The 20,418-nt window shown below is 41.2% G+C and overlaps 1 protein-coding gene across 1 annotated transcript in view; it reads right to left on the minus strand.

Annotated features, from left to right (window-relative positions):
* MAP3K7CL (MAP3K7 C-terminal like) overlaps window positions 1–20,418 on the minus strand; it is a 38,194-nt gene that overhangs the window by 9,778 nt on the left and 7,998 nt on the right. The window contains exons 4-5 of the mRNA XM_042955323.1: window positions 12,840–12,901; window positions 2,856–2,971 (exon numbers count right to left, since the gene is read on the minus strand). Coding sequence (XP_042811257.1) covers window positions 2,856–2,971; window positions 12,840–12,901 — 178 coding nt within the window. The remainder of the gene's footprint in view (window positions 1–2,855; window positions 2,972–12,839; window positions 12,902–20,418) is intronic.

Consider the following 20,418-nt stretch of genomic DNA (forward strand, 5'->3'; position numbering starts at 1 on the left):
AAGGATAACTATTGATAACCCCAGCCTACAAACGTGCAAAAAGAGTCATTCCAGTGTATTTTCTTTCACCCAGGAAAAGAGATGAATCCCATGGAGTGTTTGGGCAGGGATATTAGCTAAGCTCTCCTCGAGGGTAGCATCTGAGGAAGGAGTAAGTGCTCCAGACCTAGAGGCTGCTGTGAACAAGGTCACAGAGGCAGGAAGAAGCGAAGAGGTCAATGGAGCTGAAGACAATGATGAGAAAGAACATTCTGCTGGGGTGTAAAGCCATAGGGGGCTAGAGCTTGCAAACCAGGCCAAGAACTCCATGTCCTTTTCCAACAACAGGAAATCATAGGCAGGGAAACCAGGTATAACATTACATTGACCAAGATGTGAAGCAGCAAGTCCTGACCCCAAACAGCACAAGAAGGAATGGAGAAAAAGGAATTTGAGAGACTTTATTTAAAAAGAAAGGAAAAAAGATAACAAAAGAATTTGTCCTTTACCATGCATCTAGCCAATTATTTAGGAAGAAAGTGGGGGCTGGGGAGGGAGGGAGATAATATCCTAGCTTCAAGACAAGTCCAAAGTTCAAATAGGCTTAGGGAAAAAATAAGATGAGTTAATGCAGAAACAGCAGGGATATGTTTCAACAAAAGACCAGATGAGTCACTCTTACATCATTATCCTATCATATTTTTTAACAAAACATACAAAAAATATAAACTCACAGAACATATAATTTAGTGGGTAAGTTTTGCATTGCCAAAAAAAACCACACATGGGTTAATTAAAATAAGCCAAGTCCTCCATTACCTTCAATCTGAAGAGTTTACAAATAAATACAGAATTACCTGGCTTTTTTCTGCCTCAACAGCATAGTTCATGTGCGCACACACACACACACGCACACACAGACACACACAGACACATTTATAGGTTATTGATTATACAAATTCTCCTTTAATTTCACTATAGGCCACATTATTAGTAAACTTCTTCAGCTTCTTTAAGAAACTTTTTTTAGGACTCAGACTGTATGCAAATGTGCAATCTGAGCCTTCCAACCACCTTCCTCTGAAAACTCTCAGACCAAAAAGAAAGTCTCAGATATATGAGAAGAAGTTACGTTTTTCTGATCTCCTCTTAAACATATTTTAACCCCCGGGGCGCCTGGGTGGCTCAGTCGTTAAGCATCCGACTTCGGCTCAGGTCATGATCTCACAGTTCGTGGGTTCAAGCCCCACGTCGGGCTCTATGCTGACAGCTCAGAGCCTGGAGCCTGTTTCAGATTCTGTGTCTCCCTCTCTCTCTGTCCCTCCCCTGTTCACGCTCTGTCTCTGTCTCAAGAATAAATAGACATTAGGGGCGCCTGGGTGGCTCAGTCGGTTAAGCATCCGACTTCAGCTCAGGTCATGATCTCACAGTTCGTGAGTTTGAGCCCCGCATCGGGCTCTGTGCTGACAGCTTAGAGCCTGGAGCCTGCCTCGAATTCTGTGTCTCCCTCTCTCTCTGTTCCTCCCCCACTCATGCTGTCTCTCTCTCTCCTTCAAAAATAAATAAAAACATTTAAAAAATTTTAAAAAAGAATAAATAGACATTAAAAAAATTTTTTTAAACATATTTTAACCCCCTTTGGCCATAAGTCCAGGTATGATTTTACATTTGAGGCACAACACAGCAAGGCAGTAAGGAAAGGTTTGTTATCCGAGGTCTTACAGTAAGTGCAAAGTCTGACCCCATAACCCATACTCCTCCCCACCATGTTGTACTGTCCAGCCACGATCTAGGGGGTGGAGGGGGGTCTTCAAAGAGTCCCAAGAATTTTATAAATTTCTCAAAACATATTTCACTCACTTTGATTTAAAAACTAAGTAATAAATATATATCACGTATCAGTAAGAGGAAGAGGGGGAAAAGTAGGAAGTTAAAGAATCAAAATACGTTCTGATTATGTGTCACTCACTCAACAAAAATGGATTCAGCATTTACATCCCATGTACTGTGTCCAGCTTTAGAAATATGGTGGTGAGTAACACCTGACTTGCCCTGCTTTCAGGGGTTCAAAGCCCTTAGTAGTTTACCACTTAGTAGGAGACACAACTATTAACCAAAAGATCCCACTAATAAATGTGTAAGTGCAAACTACCCAGTGCTAGGAAGGAAAAGTGTCTGGTGCTTTGAAAGTATGAAGGAATGGGGGTCACTGGGGTAGACACTGGCAGAATCGAGTGCAATTAAAAAGGATGATAATTCTGAAAGGAAAAGCTTAGTGTGACTAAAATTAGAATGCTTTAATTAATTTAATTAATAGATACCCAAAGTTCCCTACAGTAGAACTGGAATGGTAATGGAGCTATCAAAATAAAAAAACTTCCTCAGGCTACTGGACTGTAAAATGTTAATACATTTACATTATTCCAAAGATCTGTCACAGTGGCTTCTTTACTTGACGTGGGAACGCCACCATGTAACCATTCATTATAACTCACTCGAAGCCAAAGTGCTCTGGGGGCTTTGGGCACATCCACAGGGCACATAGTGTGCATCTGGGTGCTGTTTGGGCATTTTTACCTTCCTGATCTAAAAATGATTATCAAAAAATTGGGTTTGGGTAGGAAGTACTCCTGTTATTTGTCTCAGTACTCCGTAGAGTAAAGCTTTTAATCCTCAGCAGTTTCATTTGCATTCTTTCTATAGTCAAACATGATAAAAACATGGAAGTTGCCCAGTAACCTCTGAACCACAGAATGTCACTTGCCCACACCCCTCCCTCTCACCCTCAAGTTCAGCCCATTCCATGCCCACCTCCCCCAGTCCATGACCAGGAGACATCACTCAGAGGTAAGAGGGTTCAGGGGAACAGTACTTACTTCCTTTCCTCAAGCAGAGCGATTTCCTTTTTGACCTCATTGTATTCTTCTGCTATTTGACAGTGCTGTTTGAACACCTGCATGGATTCCACGGAGTCATGACAAGGCGGCAGAGGCTTCACAAACAACAACAAGAAGAAATCAGTCCATTTCTTTGTATCGGAATACATTATAAATGATTTTGCTCTACTGATGTTCTTTAGAGAGAGATTTTTTGCAGGACAATAGTATTGGCAGTCAACATTGGACAGGGTCTGGCTGATTCTGCTTGACTGAAAATAGGGAGGTAGGCTGATATTCTCCACATTCATCTTCCAGTGTCATTGTGGGGCATTCTCAGGCCTGAGCCAGAACCGGAAGGCTCATGACATATCTATTATTTGCCATGCATTGGAGTAAAATTAGATCTTCTAATAATTCTGCACTTCTCCCTGGAAATCTCAAACTCTGCTTTCGAGAAGGGCAGTGGTGGGGAAATAGTTCAGTTGTCTGCTTTAATTACCCCTTACTTTCTGTTCCTGCAGCCCAGAGGCATAATCTCATCCTGTAGTGTGGAGTAACCCTACAAGAAAGGCTCTCTTTTGAGAGATGCATCCAAACTGAAGAAATGATGCTGGGCTGGAAATAAAGCTTACAAGGATTAACAAATCCCATGAAAGACCAAACTCCAAGTAAAATAATGCTTATAACATGTGAGGTCAAAGACAGCAGGGATTTATGTCTTTGTTTTTCTCCCATCTACAAGGAAAACAAAGACAAACAGGGCAAGCCCGTAGACCCATCACGTGTTGAAAATCCTACTTCTTTCTAGAAATTATTTTTTAAAGAACTGACTTTCCCTGGGTTTATAATTCTAATTTCTAGTTAGCAATACATTATTAAAAACATTACTTTAAGGAACAGTAGCTAATAGACTTTTAAAGAGTTTTTTAATCACCCTTTTCAATTATTTATAGAAAATGGTATATAAAATCTGAGAAATACAACTTTACTGTTAAATGGGCTCTTCAGTCTAATCCCTTTCTCACAACAGTGTATATATGTAAGTATGTGCCTGACTAGGTCATATTTTCACTAATTTTACACTAGGAAATTGGGAAGTAATGCATTTCTTCCTTCTTGCTCCTCTCGTTATACTAAAGACAAAGATTTCTTTGGGTGTTCTATTTAGCAACCCCATCCAGGATGTAATAAAAATTCTATAAAGTTCTATAAAATCCTATAAAGTTTGACAGATAAATAAGATGATCCCTATTTATTCTGAGGCCTCTGAGTAGAGATTTTCTAAAGGAAATAAAATTCAAAATAGATTTGCATGAAATTTACCTTCACGTGGATCATCTCCTATGTCCAAATTCATGGAAAATGTAATAATAACTACATTATATAGCATTTCTCCCTACTGCCCCATAAACACATTCGTAGCATAAACTCAGTCTGTTGGAACCATTACCTCTTTATTTATGATAATAAATTGAAAAGTAATGCCCTGTAGTATTACCGTATAATGCACCCCGTGAGGCAAAGCTCTTGCCAAAGGAATTCAGAACTCCTGGCTCCTCTGGGCCTATATCCTAGACATCACCACCCCCTCATCAATTTTCACCTGTTACCCTGGCAAATTACCAAGTATAACAGTAAGGAGAATGAAAACAATTTACTCCGGACACCTTAGCCAAGTCGCTATTAAATCATCTGTGCCCTGTGTCCTTCCTGAAAGGCCCTAAGACTCTACGCATCCCATTTCCTGTCCTTACGAACATCACGTAAGCTATATTCAGTCCATGCCAAAACTTGCCACCACTTCGAGGTCCCTGAGCCACAAATTCAGCATAGTTAACCTATGTGACAGCCAAAAGATTCTAGGACTCTGTGCAAAGGCTTTATGTCTTAAGAGGAAATAAATGAGAGTAGCCATGTAGAGGGAGAAATATCCCCTGATGCCGTCATCAAAAAGCGAAACTGAAAGTTACATTCACAATTTTCTTAAGAACAGAGGGGTCTCTTTCCCCCTTAGCTTGCTCCCCTGCAATGCTTTTTTATTAAGTGGGAAGTTTCTTCCTCTGCTCTTTTTTTTTTACTGGCACTTCTTAATTGTGGGAAATTTGAAAATATTATGTAGAGGTAGCAAGATCATGCTGCTAAGGGTATAAGAGGATAGGGAGTATTTCCAGATATATTCAGTACCCTCACGTGCTCTTAGCAGGGTGATCAGCCTACTTACACATAACGCTATTTTCAAGGTTTCTCACAATTAAAAAAGGACAAGCCAAAAATACTTAGTGTTCAGCATCTCAGGGTGTAAAAGGACGCCAGGTGCTACTCCAGCCTCTAGCTCCTGCGAGCTCTGTCTTCATCCAACCGGCATATAACTGGGCTCCACTTCAAGCCCTCACAATCTGCATGAACGCATTAAGGAGCAATATAGTTTTGTTTTTTTAAAGCAAGGAGGGAAGTTATATTGCATAACCCACTACAACATCGTAAAATCATTCCATTAGTCGCCAGGGGCTGGGGGGAGGGGGAAATGAGGCATTGTTTAATGGGTATAGAGTTTCAGTTTTGCAAGAGGAAAAAGTTCTGGAGATCAGTTGCACAACAATGCGAATATACTTAATGTTATTGAACTGTACACTTCCAAATTATCAAGATGGAAAAATTTATGTTGTGTGTTTTTACCAAAATTTTTTAAAAGCTTAATGCAAAAAAAAAAAATTGTCATTAGATCTTTCCACTGTTCCTCCCTCATCTTCTAAGAACTCCTATGAAGACTCACTATCTGAAGTTCACTTCATTTGCACCCAAACACTCTTTCTTTCCCAAATTTCTCTCCAGTGAACTTAAAATTTCTCACCCCTTTACATCCAGAACCATTCACCACAAACCCTAAACATCACTAGACAAATCAACGCCTCCCCCCACCCCAAAAAAAACCAGGCAGCAGGACCTATTGTCTTTAAAAGGCATTTGACAGTTATCCCAGGCAAAGAAACTAAGCAAAGAATTTTGAAATACGTATGGTTCTCATTCCAGCAGGAATTCTGGTGAATGAAGAATTTTAAGATATTTAGGTTTATACCCCCCCCAAAAAAAAGTAAAACTATAGGTAATGAGATGTTGTTCTGTACAACACAGAACACTGTCATTGCCTTATGATATAACGTCTCTCTCTCTCTCTCTCTCTCTCTGTGTGTGTGTGTGTGTGTGTGTGTGTGTGTAGCATGATAAGGTCTTCACTGAGAGTGACTCTCTCTTACCTTCTTATAACCCCTCAAAATAAGAGATAATCTATGACCAACAGTATCCATTGAAGAAAATGAAAGTGTCTGAGGAAACATTTCTAAAATTCAAGCACAATAATCTGGTTTCCAGTGTAAAAATGGAGCTATCCTAAGGTTTTTATCATGTGACATTTAAAACATTGACATTCATGACTTAATCAGCCATACCTGGGTTTAAGATAGGGTTTAACACATGTTCACATTGAAAACCAAACAATATTGTAAAAGAATACTGGTGGTAACCAGGTGAGAAAAAACCTATCTGCTTCTTGGAATAAAAATTAACACATATTTTCATTGCTTAATTTTGACTGTTCTCCTCCAAGAGGTTTTTGTAGTCCTCGCTCTGTGCTGGGAACAGGCGAGCAATAAATAAACGCTTCGTGTTGACAGTGAATTTCTTTTCACATCCAGAGAAAAAATTTTCCTTATTTTCTCCATAATTATGCTACATTCTGGATACATTTGTCCTACCCTCTTGCCTGAAGAATGAAATATTGCATTCCAAAGACAAGGAATCCAAAGATACTTGATTTGAAAGTGAAAAGGTCAAGGTATTCTTCCTGGACCAGAGAACGAATTCTGTGGGATCACAGAAACAACTCTTCAGACTCACTCAATGCCGTGGTACTAGTTTTCTCACAATGCAGCCAGTTCTAAGAAGGTTAAATTAAGATAGTCCCAACAGCGACTCAAGCCAACTTTGAAACACATTTTTCCAAGACCCAGATGGAGGTTTGGATGAGGTCAGAGCCCGGGAGCGGGACTTCCTTCTCACCTCCTTTCCTCCAGCTCAGCCCCATCTGCTGCCTGAGGATGAAGCTTGTAAGGGCTTTAAATTACACGGCAGTGTGACTGAGCCACTACTCTCCCTGGTCTCCACCCCAATCATCAGGACAGATTTAACAAGATGAAGTAAGAGAGAAACCACAGGCTCCTGTTCCAAGAATGCCGGCTTGAGCCACACCATCCTATCTCTGCTCTCTGCCCAGGTTTAGATCTCCTCCTGAAATGGACTCCGTCTTCTGGAAAGCACCCCGTGGGACAGGACCCAGCCAAGCATCTCTCCGCAAGGGGGCAAAGCCAACTTAAGTGCTTCCGTTTTCTACTTGGCTTCTTCAAATACTACTGGCCCCATCCACTTCAAGAGATGTAAGAATTTAATTTTCCTCTCCCAGCTTCCCACACAGAGGATATATTTAGGAAGCTAAATATTCTACAGTTGCTGAGCAGATTTTTTATTTATTCCTTGAATCTCAGTGTTATCTTTATTGGGGGAGGGGCAGGGGGGAGGTATCTGGTTCAAATTTACGTTGCATTTTAATGTCCCAAAATTAACATATAATTTGTTAAAAACCAAATGGAAAAACATAGGACTAATTGCAATATTGGAAAACTCTATTATATTAGAATTTAAAATATTTTTAAAATTTTTTTCTTAATTTATTTTTGAGGGACAGAGCGAGTGTGTGCAAGGAGGAAAGGAGCAGAGAGAGAGGGAGACACAGAATCCCAAGCAGGCTCCAGGCTCTGAGCCGTCAGCACAGAGCCTGACACGGGCTAGAACTCACAGACTGAGCCAAAGTCGGACACTTAACCGACTGAGCCACCCAAGCACCCCTAAAATATTTTAAGGATTGACATTTCTATAATATCTACATTATAGTCAGAGTCAACACTAGCAATTTTACTGCATATCTTATATAACATTGAAATGAAGGCTATTTAAGTCATGTTTATTAATGTAAGCAATATTCAAGAGAGAAGTAACTCAAGAGTGTCTCAGACTTTTCTAACAAGGCATCTTGTTAGAGGACTACTGGGCTTCACAAAAAAGAAAAAAAAAGTACACCTACCATTGTAAAGCTCCAAGGTATGTGTGTATATTTTCTGTGTGGTCACAGCAGCCAACAGACAACCATACCATGCTTTCCAACATGTGTATGAGAAAATGCAGACATTTTCAGTGTTTTCTATGGGATTATTTCTTAATTGCATTTCCAGATGGATGTTCAAGACTGGTGTAGCAGAATCCTGGAATGCTAAGACTTCTCCGTTTTCTCTCACTGTCTTTCCCAAGATATCAAGCAATATACTGATGCAAGACCCAAAGGAAATTTCTGAAGAGACTACTCGGATAACAAGATATTACGGCACACAACTGAAGCTAGGAAATTGTTTATTTGTGGAGGTGACATCAGTTTCTGGACTTACCAGACTCTGTCTGAGAAAAAGCAAGTTCAGTGTGTACCACAGAGACACCTGTCACTGTCTTCTCAGATTAGATGGGAGGACTTTAGGAGGATTGAAGCTATTGCTCAATTTGACTTAAAAAAAAAAAGTCATATTGTTTTCCAAGTACCTTAGCTTAATGGAAAAGAGAGAGCATCAGAACCTCTATCCCTAACTCAAAAATCCAAAGAGATGCTTCTCTTATCATGTTGTACATATAAAGATAAATTGCTAATTCTTAAATACATCATTCAAAAAACAATTTCACCAGAGAAGAAGATTAACACTAAGTGAGCAATCATTTTGCCAAGCACTGTGTTATATCTACTCATTCTCGCATTTAATTCCCACAATAACAATGTAAGATCGATACCACTGTCTCCACCTTGCAGTTCAGAAAAGTGACGTTTAGAGAGAGTAAATAATATCAATCACAAAACTGGTAGGTGTAGAGCTGAGATCCAAATTCAGGCCAACCCAATGCCAATACCCGTGCTCCAGCCATCGTGAGTCCCATTAGGAAGTTGTTACAACGTACTGGTTAACATGTTCCCTGCCTGATTATAAAAGCATATTGTCATTCCAGTGCACTTAAGACCATATTGCAGCTTAGCTTTGGATCATCTATAGGTCAAACGACGATCTCCGAAGCATAAGAACGTGGTTAAATTTTAAGACAAATATGGTGCTGACTCACACCATCCTTCAGGATAAAGAAGGAGGTCAGGCATTATTTCCTTTCCAAATAGAAGGAAACCGAGGCCTAAAGAAAAGTAGTGATTTTTCATTCATTCTTAGAAGTGGACATAGAATTGAGCCTCTTTTCTTTTCACTGGCTGTGCTACATCAGCTGTGCCCAAATACTGCCTCTACTAGGCATAGAGAATTTAGAAACCAAGTTCCAGGAAAGGAATCCGCATAAAATAGAATCAACCTACCCATTGCCCCCGGGCTGAGGCTGAAGGCCCACAAATGAACATTATAAAGAGATGTTCATTTTAACACCTACCTTACCCCAAAGTCTCTTGCCCAACATTTTGCATTAATAGAGACATCAAGAGAAATGTTTGTCACTGCTATTCTTGCACAGGGCTTTTTTTGGCTTCTGTGAAAATAGAAGCCACACGAATTACATGCTCAAACATGTCCACATTCTTGGCAAAGCAACAGAAAAATCTAGGGGGTCAAACTGGTGATAGAGTATCTACCAAATAGATACTTTATAGCTCCATTTTATAAACAACACAAGAATGTGTAATGGATATCAGAAAGTCCGAACAGGTTTTGCAAGGTTCTATAACCACACTATGGCAACCTTGCAAACCAGAACAAAAAACCTCTACCTATCAAAGTAATTTAAACAGTCCGTAGGTTTCACAAAATGTGCAAGGGAAAGAAGGCTACCTAGACTCAGAATCTGAGATCTAGTCAGAAATAGAAAATTCATTTAGACCAAAATTTGACCTCAGGTTTCTCATCTCTAAAGTGGAGACATAATAGCTCACACAATCCTGGCAAGGCTCAGATGAGATTATTTGCGGGGAAGCATCACTGGCCTAGCGATGCTCGACATGCATGGCGGGATTTAAATCTGAGGCTCTGCAGAGAGCAGGGCCGGCAATAATCACCTGGCATCATTTAGTTTTCATTTGGCAAGTTTTGAAGGCTCCTGGAGAGATAATCAAGAGTCAGTTTATCCTCAAGCAAATAGTGACAACCACAAGGCACTTCATATGCCTTTGTAACCTAACTTTTATTCTACCGTAGAGGACTATGATGGTCGGTAAAATTCCAAGAGCCATTACCATGTGATGAAAGCACATGACACTGACCGTGAAGTCGGCCTGCTCTGCAGAATGGATTGTGCCTTTTGTACATAAAGCATTTTCATTGCTTTCAACACAGAGACTTCCTGCTGCGGAATGGCTTAAATTTATATGCCTAGGCTAAGCATGGAGAGAAGAATCTGCTTTAAGAGTGATTTCCTGTGTGAGCTTTCCCCTCTCCAGTCTCACTGTCTTGTATTTTCGTCATTCATGCACTGGAGACAGAATAAAGGTAGCAGGCAACAGCCCCAGACAGAGGTGACCCTAACCAAATGGCTTGAAAACTGGCAAATGTTTATAACAAACTCAGTCATACCCTTTACCCAACAAACAAGCACTTACTTAAATGATTTTAGGTATAAAGCTAAGAATGTTCCCTCCATTCATGAAGGCTTAAATAATACTTTATTTTAAGGGTTGGGATGGGGGGGGGGGGGAATCAAAACCCAGGAGCCAGAAAGCAGCCTCTCACCTGATTAACTTCATCAATGAACATGAAATAGTTTCATTGGACTAAGATAATTAAATAGACTTAATTTCTAATACATGTCAAATGGAATTAAAACCATAAAATCCAAATGGATGTTGCAAGGCTTTAACAGAAAAACTGTCTGGAGAATTGCCAAGGGTGCTATGAATCCTGTGAAGAATGATCCGTGAGCCAGGCAAGATCATTAATGTTCCCAAAGGGAGAAAAAAAAAATTTTTGTCAATACAAAAAAGGAGAATTAATGATCCGTAGTTTGATGGAGGAACCAGAACCTGAATATGCTTTTACCATTTTATTTCCAAAACATGTTTATTCATTTTTATCTAACTCCCATGATAATAAAATAGTTGTGAGGTGACAGTAAAATAAAGTAGAAAAAAAAACAACTAGGACTTGGGGGGGAAAAAAATCTAGTTATTATCTTACAATCCCAACCATCCCACCAGCAGCACAAACACAGCCCTCCTGTGAGGACAGAATGGAAGCAAGGGATGTGTGTGGTGGAAAATGCCAGACAGAAACAGAGAGCTGGGTTGTTCGCCCGGGTGAAAAGAAGTGATGTTGGGGGATATGGTTAGATATCAGGAACCAGGAGAGCTGGGTTAAAGACCCTGCATGGGGCGGGGGGTGGGGGGGGGGTGGGGGGGGGCGCGCAGAAGGAGGAGACAAGATGGCTGATACCTGCGAGGCAATTTTAGAGACAGTAGAGACAATCTTCAGGAATCTCTGTATAACTGATAGTGTTCTGTGGAGTGGGCTCTCTGCCGGAGCACCGTGGCAATGCCCAGGACTGTGGCAGAGGTAAGAATGAGGACTCCTCACACCTAGTCACACCTGAGTCGTGCTGGCTTGCTTTTTCAGAGAGCACTCCAGTACTGGAGGACCAGCTCTTCCTTTCTGACGTGGCTACTTCCGGGTTTTTAACTCAGGGCCCTGGGACTGAGATAAGAACCAGAGCCAACGGAAAAGACTTTCGGTTGGGTTTGCATGAGGGCTCTTCCCACCTCTGTCGAGGGCTGTGCAGGACCAGGGCTCCCAAACGCAAATGACTTCAGGATGCCAGTCACACCCGCGAATGGGAAAAGCTGCTGGGTGTTAAGAGAAGGGGGAACATCACACCTGGGGGGAAATGGGGGTGGCAGACCCCTCCTAAAGGCGTTCAAAATCAATACGTAGAGAAAAACAAGTAAGAGATGAGGCAAATGTCTACGTGCAGGATTCAAGACCCCTGTTAGGTTTGTCTAGATGTAACTGCAAAGTGAGGCACTCAAGAGAACATTTGACCCAAGGCCAGTATCCAAATATTTCAGGCAGACAGCCATCTTTGCTTGGCATCACCATATGTCATCTAAAGAAAATTGAAGTGTTACAAATTAACTCCCTTCAAATAATTCTGGTGTATTAAAATGGGATCCCTTTGATAGATCATCCATAAACCATGCACACGAAATATTTTTCCCATGGATCAAACCAGACAGTTTTCAGAATGTTTAACTTAAAACAATTATATTTTATTAAAAGTTGTCAGGGGCACCTGGGTGGCTCAGTCCGTTAAGCGTCTGACTTCGGCTCAGGTCATGATCTCACAGTTCCTGAGTTCGAGCCCTGCATCAGACTCTGTGCTGACAGCTCAGAACCTGGAGCCTGCTTCAGGTTCTGTGTCTCCCTCTCTCTCTGTCCCTCCCCTGCTTGCACTCTGTCTCTCTCTGTGTCACAAGAATGAATAAATGTTAAAGAAAAAATTTTTAAAAAAGGTTGTCAGAAGAGTGGAGAAGGGTTGGGGTGGAGGAGACAAAGGAAGATTATTCTGAAGTCTTCCCCACTCCCCTGCCCCATAACAAGTAACATCTGCACAGTTTACCACTAAATCACCAATTCGAAATGGGTCATCACTGCAACGGCACAGGGACATCCTGAGCAAAGGAGAGTAGGTACAAGCCCTGTTCCCAGGCTCCAGAACTCCTTAAGCTCTTTAGAAGCTTGCTTTCACTGATATTTCACTTAGACTTTGGAGCTCTAGAAATGCAAGCCTTCGTGACTTGAAAGCTCCCTGCTCTGTCTCCAAGTCAGTCTTTTCTCAATTACGCGATTTGTCCATTCACTATAATTTGTGAAACTAAGGAGGAAAAAAGAAAGACTCTGGAAATATCCTTACCTGTAGCTGCTGGTCTAATTCTGGAAAGACCAGAGGAATGGAGTCTTCAGGAGGTGTATCATCTAAAACATGAAAATAAAATGATTCTTCACTACAGAGCTCTTTCTCTCACGGGCGATGTTCTGCTCTTACCGTCTTTAGACTCGTGTGATGTATATTTTCATCACTTCCGGTGAGGACAGATAGAGGACAGAAGACAATTTTGCTCACCTTTGGTACAAACAGAAGCACAGAGAGCATAGTTGGCCTGACCAACATTTTGCAAACAAATATCAGGATCCTCAAATGTTCAGTCTGGTAGCTCTACAATTAAGAAGTATTGTTTGTCCTTCAGTATTCTCATGTTGGCCAAAGCCAGATTACATGGTATGCCGGAAAGTGCTTTAACAAGGTGCTAATGAGGCGACCAAGACAACCTCAATGGGACAGAAGACCGTGTTAGTGAAAAATAGAAGTTCTTCTGTGAGGTGGCAAGCTTTGATGCCTTTACCACAAGCCATCACCACCAGGCAGTTAACCAGAGCCTCGTTCTGGGTTACAGTTGATAACAGGCGGCAACCCAGTCAGAGCGTTTCTTCTCAACACACCAGGTGGTGGTCCCCATCTGAGGCCCAGATCACTGCCTGGATGTGGGAGAGCGTGAGCGAAGAGAGCCATGGCCGCTCTGTCCTCAGCTGCCTTAAACTGACTGTCTGACAATAGGCAGATGTTGCCGGATCAAAAGATGGTCTCAGAAGCATCAGAGGAAACCTGAGAGGAGTTTGGCCTAAAATAATCAAATCAGCCCCAAATCTGCTGACCCTGCCGTGCCACCTGAGGACAGTCCCTTGTCAGCAGGACCTCATGTCTCCAGGCAGACTCTGGCTCTGTGGGGCCATTCATTTCCCATCCCCTCCATGTTGACAACACCTATCCCAGGGCAGCTGACTATGAGAATAAAATGAAACATAGTTTAAAGAATAGTTTAAAAACCAGGGCACCTGGGTGGCTCAGTCAGTTAAGTGTCCGACTTCAGCTCAGATCATGATTTCACAGTTTGTAAGTTGGAGCCCCGCATCGGGCTCTGTGCTGACAGCTCAGAGCCTGGAGCCTGCTTCGGATTCTGTGTCTCCCTCTCTCTCTCTCTCTCTCTGCCCCTCCCCCTCTTGTGCTCTGCCTCTCTCTCTCTCTCTCAAAAATAAACATTAAAAAGAATAGTTTAAAAGCCAAATCTGTTTTAAATTATAACAAAGAAAGGAAATATCATGGCTTTTATAATCTCACTACCATAACCAAATTTGTTTATAAAAATGTGACGTTCTATTTGTTATTTTGGTTTTTTTTTCCCAATGTTTCTTTTGGGGGGGGGGAAGGGCAGAGAGGGAGGGAGAGAGAGAATCCCAAGAAGGCTCTGAGCTATCAGCACAGAGCCCGACACGGGGCTTGAACTCATGAACTGTGAGATCATGACCTGAGCTGATATCAAGAGTCAGACGCTTAACCGACTGAGCCACCCAGGCGTCCCAAAATGTGATGTTCTGTTTGAACAAGAGCAAGTGATATGGGCCATACCCAATGCAGAAACAAGTCTTCTCTCCCTACTCTCTGATAACATAGTCCAGAGCAAAATGAAGCTCCTGACTTCCAGGCATTACAGTTCTTTGAAGGCATCAAAGAGAATTACCAGAAAGATAATTCAAACAAGGATAGTATTTGCCTCTGCCAAACACCTCAAGGGTCACAGCAGTTAACAGCCTCTGGTATATTTTAGTCAAGCGTAGTATAATAATACTCCCATTTAACACTATTCAGCTTCCCAGAGGAAGTAGAAATGGAGAAATGCTCCCAAGACCCTTGCTGCAGCCTAGAGGATTGAATCAAGAGGACACCCCAATCCTCAGGCCCTTTTGAGTACTCTCTTCCTACTCAGAATGACTTCTGACAAATACTGTGGCTTTTTAAATACACCCCTTCATCTGAAGAGCATCGGACAAAAGACAGAAATATTCACTTGTTGCTATGGATCCTTTACAGGTAGCCTTCATTATAAAACCTATAGTTTCTAAAACTGATTTCGGTCTAAGGTTCACTTAAATTTACTTCAATAAAATATCAATAACCCAGACCCAGACATCTTGATTATGTCAGTGCATTGAGTTCAAGGCCAGAGCAATTTGGCACAGGTCAATGGGAACATATTATACTTTGGCATCGAATAATCATAGATGAACAGGCACTCATTAGAAGGAGAAACCACTTCTATAAAGTGCCAGAATAGACAGTGCCTTCTAGAATTCCAAAAGACAGCCAGGAATGGAGCTCAAGGCTTCTTGGGATTTAATCCACCTTCCTCCATGTGAAGTCACACTCCTTCCTGCTCAATCATAAAAAAGAAGAAAGCTATTCAATTGCTTTACTATGGTCAAGTAAATAGCAAATACTGGTCTGACCCAGAATTAATAAAGTGTATTATAGAAATCTATGTCATTATCTATAGTTAAACCATGGCGCTTCTATGTAACCATGCTGATAATTTTGCAGATAACGTTTCAGACTGGATTTCTTGAGTTTGAAAACAAAGTCTAATTAATTGGCATAGAAACATGTAATGGACGTCGTAACGACGAGCTGAATAAAAATAACACTTTTGTTAAACAACGGGTTCAAGTTGGATTAATTCAAGCAGGAAATGGCAACGGAAATAAGAAAACCAAAGACAGATGTAAGGAGACAACCAAGTCTGAAAGTCGGTCCTGTATTCCACTGCCTGATGCCATCTGGTTTAGCTAGCACCCTTGCAGCCAGAAATTTCAGGGCTTGTGAAGCTGCTTGCATAGCTGCCCTGAGTTGATGTGTGGTGTGTTTACTTTCAAACAGTGGCTGCCTTCTTTGACTGGTTTTAAAAATAGGCAAATATTCTAAAAGCAGAATGATGAATCACAGGATTGGGCCAAAAGGAAAGAAGGAAAATGACTCAGGCAGACTAGTAGCACAGCTGTTCCACAAACATTTGGCCAAATCGTTGTAAAACATTTTGACAGTGATATTGGATCGGAGTTCCTGAGAGCAGTTAAGTTTGTTTTGACGATTCCAGAAGAACAAAGTAGACGGTGAAGTAGGTATGCAAGAGACCCTCTCTCTGGCAAGTTTGGCTTGTGTTTTTGTTTTTTTTTTTTTTTTAAAGGAAAGCAGTTTACTAGCCATGCTTATAATGTGACAAAATCAAAATGCAAGTATACTTTCATTAAAATATATTTGTTTACCAAATAGTGATTGAATGCTTGTTATGGGTGGGGCAGCAACTGAGGCTGTATGCTAAATTGGCAAATCATTTTATCATAATCTTTAACGTGTTATTATTTAAAAAAATAACTCATTTTCAAAATGCCACAGTGGGCTTAATGGACGAAGTAAAATGTATCCTAAGGAATTTTGAAAGAATAAAATATAAGGGAAGGAATCTAAAGGGATTTTTTTTTTTTGATAAGCAGATGTTCACTGCCTGTTTTGCAAACACAATGAGACTAAGTCAATGGAACTTAAGATAGAACTTTCTTACTGGTATTCCAACCATTATGACATGCCATAGTACATTTTATTATGGGCTCGCCTCAGCATCTATCAAACAGCTGTTGAGTTGCCTTTGAGGTTATTCTGTTTCAGATTTCCTTAAGTTGTCCGCTCTGTGTTTCTCCATGAATAAGATACATGGGACCAAGTGGGACTGTAAGGCCAAATCCTCACTGTTATTTAGCAATGAGAGGCCATGGGGTCAGAGTTTTTGGAGAATGGGGCTAAGCTATCATGTGCTCCAGGACTCGATGTAGAGCAAAGGATAAGGGCCCCAACAAAAGAAAGGACTCTCCTAAGATTAAGGGGTGACTCACAGCCTGGGGCTCTTCTCTATACTACTCTGCTTTTCTTCACTTTCTGGTCCATGGGCTCCCAGACTTTTGTACTTCATGCGACAGTGAAATGTTCCTCAAAACATTTGGAATCGCGCCTTAGAGTGTCCACCTTTTTATTCAGTGAGTGAAGATGAGTCAAAATAACTACCTATCATTAGCTTCTCTTTATGACAGAGAGAACATGTTAGTCCCCAAATCTGAAGACAAAAATGATCGTAGAAGAGTGTCCATTATATTGGATAAATTTAGCTTTAGAGACAAAAGCAAACACACACCAAAACACTTCATGCCATGTCCTTATTTCTTTTGTTTTACATCAGAGAAGTGAAAACTTCGTCAAACCAGACCAGGTTTACAAAGCAGCATTTGAGAGCCACTGTTCCAGGCAAAATCTTGACTGCTCTTTGGAATCAGTTACCTCCCCCCCCCCCCCGCCCCCGACTGTGCTCTCCATCCTGGGCATAATTGGAGGCAGATCTTTGGTAGGAAGAATCTAGATTTCCACACAGAGGAGCTCTCAGGACAGAGATAAGCCACCCTCAGAGGACACTTCCAAGCCCCACTCTGCTCCCCAACCAGAAACCCAAGAGTCAGCCTTGTCCAGAATCCATTCCATCTGACTGCATTCTCTGCAGTCAGAGCTGGCTCCGTGGGCATGTGTCTGTGCAGACACACAGAGCCCTTCCCTCTGGTGGACCCTGCTCCTGGTTTAATGTTCTATCCATAATACTTGAAATTCTTAATCATTTTTTAATAAGTAGCCCTACACTTTTTGCACTATGTCTCTGCAAATTGTGTAGCTATCTTGCCCGTGAGTGTCCTAGAGATCATCCTTCAGGAACAAATGCACACTTAAGAGGCAAATGAGTTTGGGCAATGGGTACATGTGCCAAGACTCATGCAAAAATTTTCCTGGAACCATTTGCCTGGGAAGGCTCCTAACCACTAAAGGCAAAGAGGGTCAATACAAGCCTCTGTAGGGCTCAAGTCAGCCACCTTTTGACATGAACAATCCACATAATCTCTTTGAGACGTAGTTTCTTCTCTGCAAAATGGGCATGATATTCCCTGCCTCAAAAACTTGTTATTAGTAAAGGAATGCACGTGTCAATTCATTTAGCCTGAAGCCCGACACCTAGGAAATAATCAGTAATGATAATAAATGCTTAATAAAACTGGGTTCACTTTCTCCGTTCCTTTCACCATAAACCCAACCAAAGGGGTAATGGGGGACAAGGCACCTGTATGTGAATATGTGCATATGTGTATGATGGTGGGCATTGAAGGTATTGTTCCTCATCTGAATAATACAGACAGTAGGCAGAGTGAGAATCATTGCTTCTGATTACTTAGTTATCCCCACGCCAGTTAAGAGAGATTTCCCTGGTGCAGCCACAACCTCATGTCTCATGGGTTTTCCTTCTTCATTTAACTCAGAATTTAAGAAATGTTTCTCTTTTACTTCCCCATCAAAGCAAACACTTTCTATATGAAATATCAGTAAAAAAAAATTAGGCATGAAAGTTCTTTAAGTACTTTCATTTTAAATCTAAATCGAGATTCATATTTTATTTTTAGAAATAAGTGATATAAGGCTGCCAACTCGCATTACTAATGTATCAAAAAACTTTTTTTAAAAAAGCCTGTATACCTTGGTTCTTGTTAGAGAACCACAATATTTTGAGACATCTCAAAAGCTTTTTAGAAACTCTGCTTCCTGCTTGTTAAACATTAGAGATGTGAGGGGAGCCTGGGTGGCTCAGTCGGTTAAGCGTCCGACTTCGGCTCAGGTCATGATCTCATGGTCCGTGAGTTCGAGCCCCACGTTGGGCTCTGTGCTGACAGCTCAGAGCCTGGAGCCTGTTTCAGATTCTGTGTCTCCCTCTCTCTTTGAAACTTCCCCTATTCATGCTCTGTCTCTCTCTGTCTCAAAAATGAATACACATTAAAAAAAAAATTAGATATGTGAAAATTTAATACACATTAGATTTTTCAGGACCCATAAAATTAAAAGTACAGATATGGATATGGATGCAGGCAGTGATTTGGTATGATATCTAGCAGATTGCCAATGCTTTATAATTAATAGTAATCGCCACGTCGCCTCAACCAGTACCTGTAATAATGAAGCAAACAAGATCACACATCAAATAGCCTGAATGATATTTCCCCACACAGAGAGATCTGATTCAGCTTAAAGACAGGTTTTATGTTTCTTAGAAACATTCATCTAGTCACTATTATTGTAGCTCTTATCAATTTATTCTTTTATAAGAATATTTTTACTTATTTAGCTTATAAGAAACATTTGCTTCAAAAAGAATATGTTGGAAGTATATTCACACCACCAAATAAAACTTAACTCAACTTTTCTTCTTTCCCACTCTATAAAAGCAAATCAGAACTAACCTTTCTCTATCATTGCCTATGACTACTGAGGAAGTTCTTTGCTTTCAGAAATAATCATGCTTGTCTCTCATTATATGGACCCTGCCTCCAAATGGGTAATAAAGGAAAAACAGCCCCAAGGGCCTGTCTTTGAATCCCTTCCTACGGTTTATTAACTGCTTGATTTGAGGCAAGTTACTTAGCCTCCCTTTGCCAATCAATGGTCCACATCTATAAAATGGGTCGAATAGCATCTCCCCACAGAGTTGTTGCCAGTCTAAATTGATGAGATGATACAAGCAGAAGCATCTACGTACTCAATAAACACTGACTTCCCTTCTGGCCTTTGTGGCCTCAAGGGACAGATACCAACCAGTAAATCCAACTGTATCTCAAAGAACCTGCATCGGATATCAGAATAACAAACTCAAAGTGATTACAGATACCGTATTGTTGACTTTATAGTATTTGATGATTAAGTTTCTCCCGTGGTTCTCAGCTCTGTGCTTTGTAAAAGATGTAAATACAGGAGACCCCCACCGCCACCAACCTATGAGGGATTTTCAACTGCTCGTTGTCGCGGCATGTGGAGGCAGCTTTGGAGGTCGGGTCAGAGTCGGGAACGGTGACTTGAAAGAGCTCAAAAAGTCTCTCCCAGCCACCATTTCCCCAAAGGCCGTCCTCACCTCATTGGCTGGCAAAACTCCAGGGGGATTCCATGCCCTTATTTCTTTTGTTTCACATCAGACAAGTGAAAACTTCATCAAAGCCAGACCAGGTCTGCAAAGCGGCATTTGAGAACCACTGTTCCAGGCAGCATCTTGACTGGACTTTGGAATCAATTACCTCCCCCTCCCACTGTGCTGTCCATGCTGGGCATAACTGGAGGCAAATCCTTGACTTCCTACCGACTCCCCTGTGGAGATGCCAAAACAACGACAACAACGACAACAAGAACAACAGCAACACCGTGAGAGAGATTGTTTTTAAAAAGTTAACCTCAATATTCATTTAATGCTTAGTGTGAATGAGGTTTTCCCGAGACTTTGCATTGAACAAGGACTGAGAGCAGGGAGCAAAGAGAATACGGGAAACATTAGGGCCCGGAGGAGGGAGAGGGAAATACTACCCAAAGGTACCACAGATAGAAAAAGTTGAAGGAAAGCAACAATGACAACAGACACTTCCCTGCCTCACAATTTCGCTGAGAACCAATTGTGCACGTGCACACTAGACAGTCACACGGTTAAATTAGATGCATGGGAGCTATTTCAGCAAGTCCATACAAACACCCTGATATGCGA

The sequence above is a fragment of the Panthera leo genome, chromosome C2 (assembly GCF_018350215.1).
Source record: "Panthera leo isolate Ple1 chromosome C2, P.leo_Ple1_pat1.1, whole genome shotgun sequence".
Lineage (NCBI taxonomy): Eukaryota > Metazoa > Chordata > Mammalia > Carnivora > Felidae > Panthera > Panthera leo.